The sequence below is a fragment of the Echeneis naucrates genome, chromosome 6 (assembly GCF_900963305.1).
Source record: "Echeneis naucrates chromosome 6, fEcheNa1.1, whole genome shotgun sequence".
Lineage (NCBI taxonomy): Eukaryota > Metazoa > Chordata > Actinopteri > Carangiformes > Echeneidae > Echeneis > Echeneis naucrates.
In genome coordinates, this window is record NC_042516.1 from 22,692,221 (window position 1) to 22,705,163 (window position 12,943).

Here is a 12,943-nt window from a genome sequence, read left to right on the forward strand (position 1 = left end):
TATCTCAGATGTGATTCACCAGCTGAGCTGCAAAGTGCACACAACTCTAAAAATGTCAAAAATGTGAGGCTGCCAATCCGAAAACAAGGTGAGGACTCAGACCTCTTCGTCCACGATCCTCTTTATAAGAGGAGGCCGTCCTGTCTGCGCTAAAAGAGGTGAATAAATGGAACGAGGAGGAGGAGCGCCTGAGGAAATGCATCTGTGTGGTGTCGAACAAAACGTCTCATTTAGTTGCAACCAAGCAGAACACCCGCCTCCTCTTCTGCTGCATTCCTCCTCCTCCTCCATCCTCCATCTTCTTCCACTTCCTCGCTCTTTTTTTGCTTCTTGGTCTCTTTCTTCCTCCTCCTGTTTATCCTCAACTTCTCACCTCTGCCCTCTTTTCATCTTCCTCACATCTCTCACGGCTCGGTTCTTTTTTTTCCGTTTTTGTTTTTTCTTTTTCTTTTTTTCCAGCTGCCTCTTCTTATCTGTTTCTGTCTCACCCTGTCGTTCATTTCTTCTCTTTCTCCTCTTTCGTGGTGTTTTTTCTGCAACCTGATATTCCCATTTCACTCATATTAGATTTCTCTGCCTCACCCCACATAACCCCATTTATCTGTCCGTCATACTTTCACTTTTCCCATCTTTTTCTTCCTGACTTTTTCGCCCCCCCCATTTCTCCTTCCCTTCCTCTTCTTTTCCCCTCCCACTTTTTCAGCACACCCCCCTTGTTCCTCTCTCTCTCTCTCTCTCTCTATCCATCTTTTGTCTCATTTTCCATATGTCACTCAGCTCTCAAACAGAGTTGCTGACGCTGTCTGTCTGCCTGCTATTCTTGCATGACCCCCACATTCTCCCGCCCTCTGTTTACTTTACCAGTATCCATCACGCAACTCTCAAGCAAAAAAATGTCTATATAGTAACCGGGAATGTTTCCTTAGGCCTGTGCCGCTGCAGAACTATTTACAGTGCTGTAAAGAGCATTTTTAGAAAGGCTCACTGCAGCACAGAGTCAGTCGGTTCTCTGAGCTTTATGGCGATTATAAAGGACCATTGGAGAGCAGAGGAAATGCTTTCAGTCAGTAAAGTTCAACTTCTTTTTATGAGCCACAGAGTCATTGGTGTGTTTCATGTATTTCCAAATCACTTGGCACCTCAAGAAAATAACCCGGAAAAAACTTTCTCCTAAAGAATCCACAACAAGAACGACAACTATGTCTAGATTGGATGATTCAGCAGTCATGGCGGCCTCCTTTGTTGGATTAAGGCCGATAAACAACACCATGTAGGCCGACGGGCTGCAGTGTGCCATCACCCATTCACACCCTTTTGGATAAACATCATGCACATCAGGGCCAGTTTGGGGTTTTGTCTTTGTGTTGTATTTGTATTGTTCGCCTTCCTCTGACACTAAAGTGGTACTTATTTTAGCCTAAACCACAAGCATTTCCCAAATCCAACCTTTCCGACACGTTTATTTTTGTTCCCATTGTGAGAAAAGTCCAGTACGCCTGCTGCTGGTACACCCGTGGGGGTTGGATTCAGTGGGGTTGTTTCTGGTTCTCGGACTTGGTTAGTCCACTTAGTCTTCTTAGATTGAATTAGACCTCACAGTATGGAATGATGAGGGTCACATTTTGAATTAAAGCCACCCGGGAGCACTTACAGTCTTCCGTCGTTCTGTCCATTCAAATCACAGCTTCTTATTTTTAGCCTTCGCACTAATGGGTCATATTTATATTATTGTGCTCAAATCCAGTCTTTCTGATATTTTTCTAGAAAAGGAATCCACTGATTTGGTGGAGGAAAGAGATTATGTGGATTAATTTTTTCCCCCTTGGAGACTGTACGACATTGTTCTCACAGAGCCGTAGCTCCGGCTTCTCAAATGACTTTCCCAGCCGTGATGAGTAAGTTAGGACTCCGTCTCCGACTTCTGTCTGAACCTTTACTCGTCTCTTTGGGGGTCCTCCAAGGCTTTGTGCTGGGCTCTGGAATATTTTCTCCGCGGCCGTCCAGTAATTTTGCAATCACATCTGGGATTTCCTCGTTGTCAACCCTAATGTTCCTGATGCAGAAAGTAAAGGTCTGAAAGGAAGACAAGAGACTTATGAGACTTAATAAAAGAAAATCATCAAAACCATCTGAGGTATGTTCGCTCTCTCCGAAGTATGAAGAGTGAAACAATGAAGCTACTCAGATGGATCAGTTACAGACGGAGAACCGGGACGCTTTTATGAGATAATGACTAAACTGGTCTGCTCCAGATCATCATTTTTAAAAATGAGTATCATCAGGTCTGTGTGTGAGGGTGAAGTCACTCAGTAGTACCCTTCCCAACACAGGGGAGCTTCTCCTCAGACACTATTAAATCACGAAGGTTGAAACAGGCTTTTACCGAACGGCTGAGATGTGTGATCGTTGTGTGACTTGATTCGTCTTTCATGATACGTTACACATTTCGTTTTTGAATATAAAACAGGTCTGTGCTCTCTGCTGACACTGGAAACGTATCGAAGGTCTCCTTGAAATCTAGATTGAATAAGTTGCTGTATTTTTACTGGATGTCAAACGATGCTGAGAGTTATTCAGTTTTAACACTTCAAATATATTTTCTTATTGATATCAGCACTCCAAATAAAATACACGTGGGACCTTTTAATACTTAGTCAGAATGAGCGGACAGTCATTTTCTTGAGCTTGCGGCGAGTGTCACTCACTATTGCAGGTGCATCTTCATTGAAATATGCCTTCATATATAATTTTTTAAACAGTATGCTTCAATATTAATTCAATAAAACTCGGGGAACAGGAAACAAACGCCTCTTCTCCCCCTGCATTTGTGGGGACTTTGTCTTCATTTCCCGACCCTTCCCGACCTTCCTGTGTCCTCTCTCCTCGTTCAGGAGGGCGAACATCTGCAGTTTAGCCGTAAAGACATTTCATTTTCCTCCCCAGCATGTGAGTCGAATGTGGCTCGTGTGTGAGCCAGCCAAGTTTCCACAGAAACCTGCAGTTATACCGCTCCAAGTATTTGATAACCTGGTGAGGTATTGTGGTAAGAATAGGTCACCTGCCCCCCCTCCTCTCGTCCTCCTCCCCTTCCTGCTCCTCCTCTCTCATTTTCTCTCCTTCCAGACTCTTTTCTTTTTTATTTCACTGTCCTCCTCCTCTGTCTTCTCTTTTCTCCGTTCTTATCTCAGCTCGCCCGTCATCTTTCTTTTTTCTTTCTCTAATGTCTGCCTTCTTCTCTGTCATCATCTCATCTCCTTGACCTTCTCCAACCCTCCCTCCTCCCCTCTCCCTCCCCTTCTCCCTCTCTCCCTCTCTCTGTCTCTGTCGCTCCGCCATCGTCATTACAGGGTTGATTACCTGTCATTATGGCTCATTAGGGGCCTATCAGCATGGCGGCAGGCAGGGGGAGGGAGGGAAGTGGGTGGGGGCGGGGGTTGGGAAAAGGCGAGGGTTGGAGGTTACCTGTCAACACACACACTCTCTCTCCCTCTCTCTCTCCCTCTCTCTCTCCCTCCCTTTAGGCTCGCCCTCTCGGGGTCATTCGATGACAGGGCTGGTTATATATTCATGGCTTTATAGGACAAGATAGGTGTGTGTGTGTGTGTGTGTGTGTGTGTGTGTGCGCGCTGGAAGAGAGAGACAGACAGAGAGTGACTTAGTGGGTGAGACCAGAGATGCCTAGACAAGATATCTCAAGAAAGAGAGAGAGTGTGTGTGTGTGGCAAGAGACATGTTTCTTATCTCCTCAGTGATTTTTATTACTGCTGTGTGTGTGTGTTCCTCCTTTCAGTTGTACATGCTACTTTTTTAATTAAATGTGAAGAAATCATTGTCCATGAACTTTTATCTGCCTCTTTCCCTTCTGTCACCGTTTGTGTTGATGAGTTTTTTCCTCATCACCTGTTCCCTCTCTGTCACCGACTCTCCCGCTCGTCCCTTCAGCAAACCTCCACCATTTAAATGCTTTCCGAGGTAAACCCGTCTGTTTTGTCCCTCCGTCTCCTCAGGGCTGGGAGGAGAGCTGCGACGCTGCCGTCTCCCACCTGCTGCGGAGCTGCCTGTCACGGAACCCCAAGGACCAGGCCACCTCTCTGGCCCAGGCCGGAGGTCCGGTGCTAAGCTTCCCCCGCGACACCGAGCGCCTCAAGAAGCACATCGCCCTGATGTGCGATCGCATCGCCAAGGGAGGCCGTCTCACGCTGGCCTCCGAGGCCAACGCCCAGGTCCCCATCCAGGTCCAGAACCTGGCTGCTCCCGGTAAGTTTGGGCCGGAGAAAACAGAGAGTCAAATCCGATGTTTGCACAGCAGCAGCTCCAGGAAGTCAGATCACGATATTTTCACACGTGTCTCGATAATAACTGAGCCTAATTTTGTCCATCTTACAAAGAAGGTTTCTTTTAGTTCATTGTTGGGCATTTTTTCCTCTTTTATAATGACAGAGAGAGTCTGGTTCTGCTCGAGGTATCTGGCCCTTAAAAGGAGGTTTGTCTGACCACTGACTGAGTGCTGGTCTTCCCCCCGCCTCTTATCGCTTCAACTGTGGCTCTTTTACTTTTTACACAAAGTAGAATTTGATCACTTTCCAAATTCTCATCAAATAGAAGAAGTTGAAGTGGGAGTTAAGTTATATTTGAAATATTTCAATCATTCCTATTATATTTAAAATGGTTAAGCAAGATTGCGTGTCTGTGTGGTTGCGCTGTATGTGTGGGTTGTTGCACTCCGTGTGTGTTGTTCAACTGTGTGTGTGTTAATCTGCTCCCCTGGTGAAGATTTTAGGCCTCAGCTGGCAAAAACATGAACTCTATTCATTCAACACTTTACAGCCAACACACACACTCACATTTAAATGCATCACTACACACACACACACACTCACATTTAAATGCATCACTACACACACACACACACACTGCAGGTATGGCACACAAGCTGTACACATCGACACCAGACACATTCATAAAAACAGGGATAAACACACACACTGTGACACATAGACATGTATGTGTATATATTTGTAGGTTGGACAAACTCATAAAATTACACTTATCCATTCACCCTTTAACACACACACACACACACACACACCTTATGGATCATTTAGTCTTGGCTGAAGTTTATAGAGGTGTTCCTGACAAGATCATCAATTACAGTGTGCCTCCTCCTCCTCCTGTATTCTTCCTCTCTCTGTGTTTCAATCACAGTTGTCTAATTGTGTTGTAATCATTACAAATAGCTTTTTAAAAACAAAGATTGGAAAGTTGAGCCGCAGCATTTCACTTAGTTTGTCACGTGCTGTGTTTGTGCAGCTTCACAGAGCTGAAGTCGTACACTTGTGCTGTAAAAACTGTGACATGTTTCAGTTCATCAGCCATTCAGCATGATTCATGCAAACATTTCTCACATCGCTCAAATCGAGCAGGGGGGCAGTTACTGTTGTTGCCCCACGAGGCTGCAGCTCAGGTGTGATGTGGGGCTTGATCAGATGATATTTACCGCACACAGAAGTGCACACCTAATGTGTTACACTGCACAAATACTGTCTTTAAGAATGTGTGTGTGTGAGAGAGAGAAAACTGTCAAGGCTTATTTAAAAGTCATTATAGTGATTACAGTAATTCAGCACAAAGTTCAGGGGAACAAAACTCAATCAATTAATTGTATGTGTGTGTCTGTGTGTGAGTGTGAGTGTGAGGGAGAGTGAGTGTGTTTGTGTTTATGTTTCCTTGTCATGCGGTCACCCCCCCTCTCCTTTGGTCTGCTGCCAGAAATCTCACACACACACACACACACTGTGCTTCAGTAAACAGTCGTTTGTTAGCCGCCTGTGTTGCTTTTTCACCCTCCCGTAAACATACACATTTGTTTACGTTTCCAACAACACCGGCGGCAACCATTTCCCTCCAAGACCACAGACACACACACACACACACACACACTCACTCACTGGGATACCACACAACAAGCCCCACTTCATTGGTGCAAAGTGTGTGTGACTCTCTGAGTGAATGTGTTTACGTGGAGGTTTCCTGGAAAAAAAAATAAAAAATACTCACAACACACACACACACACTGAGAGGATCAGTCTCATTGTTCAGGCTTCACTTTTTTCTTCAGAGGATGAAGGTTTGGTCAATGAACAAACTGATGAATGGAAGGAGCCAGTGAAGGTGGAAATTAAAACCAGTTATTTTGTCCTCCTAAAAAATTCCAGCGTCAGATCTGTTGATATTTAACGCTCCTTCACCCCATGACGACAAAATTAATACGACATGAGAAATAAAATATTTCCTCCTTTAATTAGAAGCCGTCACTCCCACCAAACGCCACAGTGACACATCAGGAGCTGATTTTAGAAAAATATATTTCATCATCATCATCAGATTTGTTTGCACAGCTAAGTGTGTGTGTGTGTGTGTGTGTAAATATAAACTGTCCCGTCTGTGTTGTTTATGAGCTGAATGGATTCAGGGACATTTTTTTTTCTATTTACGTGAGTTTTTTGTCGTTTTGCTTGCGACACATAGAATTCGACTTTTCAGAGCTAAAGACAGACTCTGCTTTACCACGATCCAACGCTTACACTGCCGAAGTCAGGAGACGGATTTAATGTTTTACGTTTCCAGCAGACGCTGAGCTCTTTCATCGCGTTTTTTTAATTGGATATTCTGACAACATGATGATACAAGCTAAAAGAAATCTGGTAAAATAAATGTGCTGCTTTTATTTGTGATGTCGTACATTTCCCATAATCCCAAAGGTCAGCATTTACAGAACAATCAGAGAGCTGCTGTATTCAGATCTGGCTCAGACTACACAGTCCGTTAGTGTCTCTAATCTGAACTCTGATGGAGGTCAGCACAAAATGGTGGCTGTGGGAAAAACATCCCTGTTTGATTGAGACCAACTGATGACATCACATCCTGTGTGTTCATCTGGTTATTTACATACACAGGAAGTTAATGGAGCTTAAACTCAGCAACATGGAGCAGCGATTGTTTTTAATAACGATTATGAAAAGTTCTTCTTTCACTTCGAGCCAAAAGATCAAGATTGTGATTGTTATAACTTTATACTCGATACAAACATGTGTGACTGTGGCTGCCTCAGTGGGACAAAATGTACATCGATTAAATCAACAATAACACCGACTCTTCATGTGTGACCTGTTGGCACCCTGATGACATCATTCAGAACAACAGGCTTCAACAGCTGTGCTCCACACACACACAAACACACACACAAACACACACACACCTGGTGAAATCAGGATGTGTTTATCACACAGGTCATTAGTCAGCACGCTGTCAGCATAGCTTTGAGCTGACCTCAACCACAGAGGTGTGTATATGGATGTCTTCTTCTACACACACACACACACACACACACAGTATAAACACACACTCTGCTGTCCTCTAAATCATGGTGTTACAGTGAAAAAAAAAAACAAAAAACAACACTTTTGGCAACACTTAGTTGGTATTTTTGTTTTCTTGCTTTCAACCTGCAGTTCATCTGCCACAGTCATCTTTTATTCTTTTACTTTGATCCATTTCTGCTCTCTTGTTTCTCACTCAGCCCACTCAGAGCGTCCCCGTCTCTATCTAAACACCAAGCTGTCCAAAAAATCTCTAATAGCTCTAAATAATAATACATCAGTGCTCCTTCCGTTTTCACGTTAAGCTTCTTCTGCCTCTTCTATTTTGTGCCAAAATGTTGATCTCAAATATTTCTGTGTTACATTTTACGACTTTGAGATCCTCATTTCCTGCTTCTCTTCCTCTGATGAAGTTGAAAATGGGTCCTTTAAGTCTGATTGGAAGTGAGCAAACACACACACACACACACACGCACACACCCCTACAGTGTGTGTTGGTAGTTATTTTCACAGTGTTCCACTGGTAGCTGTGGTTTGGGGCCTGCATCTATTTTAGACTTAAAGAGAGGGGAGACGATGGGCTGCGTTTGTGTGCGTGTGTTTGTGTGTGTCTATGAATGTGCGTGGAGATATGTATGTATGAGTGTGTATGTGGAAATTCAGAGGACACGCAGCGAATGAAAACACATGCAGGTCCTGTGTGTAATCCTGAGCAGCTGTCTTTGTTCTGTCTCTGTGGTGTTTGCAAATTGAAGAGTTCTCATCCAGACTTCTATAAATACGACGGCAGAGAGAATCAATAATTACCTGGAGATCATCGTTCAATAAATCTAAGATGTTGGAGGTTGTTGCTCAGCCTGAGGCGGTTTCTCCTCGCGCGTCTTCACAAAGAAGAAGGATTCAGTTTTAGCTGAGCTCCTTTCTTCTCTGAAATCTGTTTTGACTGTATTCAACATACAACTTGTGTAATGTGTTTGTGTGAAGGAACGATGTGGTTTAGTCTGTGAAACTAGAAGAGATCAGGTGTCTGAATTACACACACAGCAGTTTTTAAAAGGATCACACTTCCTGGTTTTTGATGTGTGTTTTCAAAAACATGTCAGCATATGTGTGTTCAAATTAGTGGGTCTAACAAACTGTACATGTGCGTATGTGTTCGTACAAACATGTGTACATTGAGGGGGGATTGAAATAGCGTGAAGCCCACAGCCAAATTGCTGGTAACCGCAGGAGCACAGTGTCACCCCCATCTTCAAACCGCAGCCCAGAATAAAGCAGGAATGTGCTGGTGTCTCTGCGCTGCAGACCGAGAATGAGCTGTCTATTGGAAACGGCTTCACCCCCTCAACCAAAGCTGTCCAGAACTGTTCCAAAACCGGCCCCGAGTGGCCCCACACGGTCGCACACTGTTAAAAAATGGCTTCAACCTTCTGTAAGATGTCCTCAAATTATCATGGATTTCAACCAAGCCTTCCTCATCTATATATGAACAGACCCGCAAATGTCCAAAACGATGCAGAACCGTCTTCAGGCGTCCCCAGATATATCTAAACTGCACCAGGCTGTCCAAACAATCTCCAACGTGTCCCAAACTGTCCTTAACTACCTTCAAAAGTCAGCAAACCATATCTAAAGATCTCCAGACAGCCCCCGAACCTCTCTGTGGCCACCAACTGCAGATTTTAAAGAACATTCCTCCAAACTGTCTCCAGATCGGTCCTTTCCAGCTGCCTGAACCAACGATTGTATTCTGCAGCATTTTGGCACATCTGTTACGAAGGCGGCTGTATTAGTAATAACAGTGTTGGTCTGAGTTGTAGCAGGAAAAGAAAACATTCAGTAACAGCAGCGACCGTCCTTATCGTCAGCGAGTCGGCCCCAAAGTGAGAGCTCCAGTCTGTAATAACAGAAACAGGGCAAGACGAAGACGCTGCTGACGGACAGTGTGTCTTTATCTACATCGCACAAATATTAAGACTTGAAATCAGATCTCTGGCGTTTCTCGGGTGTGTTCTCCTGCCGTTACAGTCGGATTCGCGGTTGATTGGACGTGGAGGTGAAACAGTTTGGGAACGTTTGAACTTGTCAACAGTTGGAAATCTCTGGAAAAAAGTTCAAACAACCTTCTAGTAAAAATATACATCTGTTCATTATTTATTCTGCTTATCCATCAGGGCCACAAGACAAACATCCACCGTCACAACTACGCCCAATTTTAGAATCACCAAAAATCCTAAACCTGCCGCCAAAAACAGACACGTGATGTGATAAGATGAGAAATCTGGTTATTCTTCATGACTTTAGAGGTCATACAAACTTCCTCCACGATGATGTTGCAACACTCTGGGAGTTTGTTCTTTCTTTCAAAATGTTTCCAACTTGAATTGTGAAACCAAACTGCAAACAGTCCTGCAGCCTTCTGAGGGGCTTTTATTGCGACCTGTGATTTAAAAACTTGTACTGTCCCATCTCTACTATCTGCTGTCAGAGAACTCGCTCTATTTTGGCTTTTCTTGCTGCAGCACCTGCTTCTGTTTTCACACATCTCCGTCCCAACAGCCATCACCTCTCTCACAGAGCGGCTCTAATCACAGTGTCATCTTCCCTCCTGCTGCTTTTCTTGGGTGCTGAAGTGTGATGTGGTGCAGCGGAGAGAGTCCAAACCTCAGGGTTGTCTAAAACTGATAACCCCGGCCAGTGAGACAAATATAGACGTGACCACGGCCGAGGGAAACGCAGATACACACCGCAGCTCTGAGCGGGCGGCAGTGCGCCTGCTATTTAGAGAGCGGGAGGGAGAGCGAGGAATGTATGAGAGGTCAGCGCTAAGAGACGCTGTGTGTGATTTTTGTTTCACAGTTGCTCCAGAGGTGGCCTATTTCCTTACCTCATGTTGATGTAAGACTGAGGTTAAAATACTCACACACACACACACACACACACTGATCCATGCATTCCCCGTGAAATTGTAAGACAGCGTTTAAAAAAAACAGCTCGCCTTAGAAAAACACCTGCCCAATTAAGAGCGAGGCATATCCCATTTCAAACAACTGTGAGTGTGTGTGTGTGTGTGTGTGTGTGTGTGTGTGTGTGTGTGTGTGTGTGTGTGTGAAGCCACAGGCTGTGTGCTCTCACCAAAGAGAACAAGTTTGGCTTTAGAAAAGGCCAGAATAAATATTACAGAGGGCTTAGGGTAATCTGCACACACACACACACACACACACACACACACACACAAACGAAGACACAGTGAGGGAGATGGAGACACACACACATTCTCAGACACATTAAGGTAGACGTGATGGCAGACACACACACACACACACACATTGTCTCCGTCTTGTGTGCTGGTGCAGTGCATGTTAAATGAAAGCACCGTGAAACTGGACACAATCCTCAGGGAGGAGAGGAAATGAGAAGGTGGAGGGGGGGATGGGGGGGCTAAGAAAATGTGGGAAAGAGATGAAAAGAGGAGGAAGATGAGGAAAAGAGGAGAAAGCCAGGTGATGAAGAAGAGACAGGAGGAGAGTGGAGAGGAAAAGCTGACAATACAGAGGAAGAGGAGACAAAGGAGGGAGGAGACGAATGACAGAAGGGGAGGAAGAGGAGACAGAGAGGGGGAATAAAGAGGAGACAGAGAGGTGGGATGGAGAAGAGACAAGGCGTCCAATTCATCGGCCTCAGGAGCTCCCTAAATCCACAATGATCCGCAGGATCCACCGGATTCCAACAGGGATTTCATCACACACACACACACGTCGCACTGCTGCTTTTACAAAATTAAAACAAGGTCACGCAGTTAGACACGAACACAGGGAACTGAAGCTGACGTCAAAGTCGAGGACATTTAGTTTTTGTCCTGATGGAGCAGAAATAAATGAAATGAAAAGTGAGCGACACTTTGATGTTTATGTTTATAACAGTACAACGTTACCAACAGAATTAAGACACCAGTGAAAGCTGGAATAGAACACGTTCATCTCTCAGTCGTTTTCTGTCTCCGTTGTGTGTCCAGAGAGATGAAAGAGCCAGTTTGTTCAGAAATGACTGCAGACCAGATCAGTTCCATTACTGTGCCTGCGCTGCAAATGATTGGTCTCTTAAATGTGATATCTTTAAAATAATTAGCTCATATTGGCCAAGTACTGCTGCTTTTTGTTTTTGTTTTTTTTCCCTTACCTCCAAATTCAAGCACCGGTTATATGTTAACATGCAGGGATGTGTAAAATCAGAATAAGGTCTTAAAAAAAGAAACATCATGTGATGCAGTAAGTGTTGGACTTAAGCTTCATGGTGCAGAGGAAAACATCTGCAGGGAAGCAGCTTCTGTGCTGCTGTGTGCGACACTGGAGGGGAATTAAGGACAGTTTTGACTTCCATCACTACACTTTTACAATTAAAATGGAAAAAATGAATCTGCACTGCACTCAGACAAACACAAGCTGCTGTGCAGACTACGCACAGCGCTGGATTTATTGTTGATTTATTATTTATTGGCGCCCACAGGCTTCCGTGGAGATGCTCAGTCATTCGGTTCACGGTTGTCGAAGAAAAAGAGAAACAGGACTTGAATCACACACACGAGAGACAGACCGAAGTGGCAAAATATCCATCAGACTGTGTTTTTCCTTCAACTATTACAAATGAACAAAAGGAAAAAGATATTTTTGTGTCCTTAAAGTTTAACTGTGGTGATGTAGATGCCATTTCTCTCCCAAGGCCTCTCCTGGCACTGCACCGTGCACACAGTGTGCACTTTCCAGCACAAATATAGTAACAAATACAGAACTATGAATAGAAATGGCTCCTAAAGGCCGGCCCCTGAATGGTTTTCAATAGAATCGATTACTTGATTTAAATAAGGATCCACAGACGAGACAGAAGGAAATCAATACGAAAACTGGAGAAGGTTAGAAAAATAGAGTATATCCATTTCAGCCCTCATTGATGTCTTTGTTTTTGAAGGACAATCTGTCATTCTGCTGTCTGTTGAAGGCAGATCAGCTCTAACTGGGCCGTCAGTCTTTGTTCAAAACTCAAAAATAAGAGTAAAAGATAGAAAGGTGAAGTTTCCCTCACTGAGCAGTTTTGGGTGTGGAGCGCTTTGCTAATGGATTCCCTCTCGCTGCCTTTCAGGAGGCGTTGCGCCCATCGCAGAGGCGGCTGGTGACGGCGAGGAGCTGGAGCTGCAGCAGCAGGCCGCCAAGTTCATCAAGAAGAAACAGCCGTCTAAAAAGGTCAAGAAAGGTAGGAGCGCCAACTCCTCTGTCCCTCCTCGTCACCTTTCCAGCCGACCCCTATCAAAACACATCACTCCAGCGGTGCATCCGCCGATCCCTCCCAGCTTGTCGCTAAATGCTGACCAGAGCTCTGACACTGATATCTGTTCACTGTCTGTCACACCGTTGACCTGCCGCGCAGCGCTCCGTCTCATCCATTATGTCTACATACCACTATGACTGCCCTTGGCACGTGCTCCACAGAATCAACATGGGTTGACTCGGAGCTGCTGCCAAAAGATGAAATCAAACCATAAATTGGTTTCTGCTGATGTTTAAAGTGTT

The 12,943-nt window shown here is 44.6% G+C and overlaps 1 protein-coding gene across 2 annotated transcripts in view; it reads left to right on the top strand.

The window, feature by feature from the left end:
• bbs9 (Bardet-Biedl syndrome 9) overlaps positions 1-12,943 on the top strand; it is a 131,571-nt gene that overhangs the window by 78,056 nt on the left and 40,572 nt on the right. For both annotated transcript variants that reach the window (XM_029504375.1, XM_029504374.1), the window contains 2 exons: positions 4,008-4,257; positions 12,516-12,626. In XM_029504375.1, coding sequence (XP_029360235.1) covers positions 4,008-4,257; positions 12,516-12,626 — 361 coding nt within the window. The remainder of the gene's footprint in view (positions 1-4,007; positions 4,258-12,515; positions 12,627-12,943) is intronic.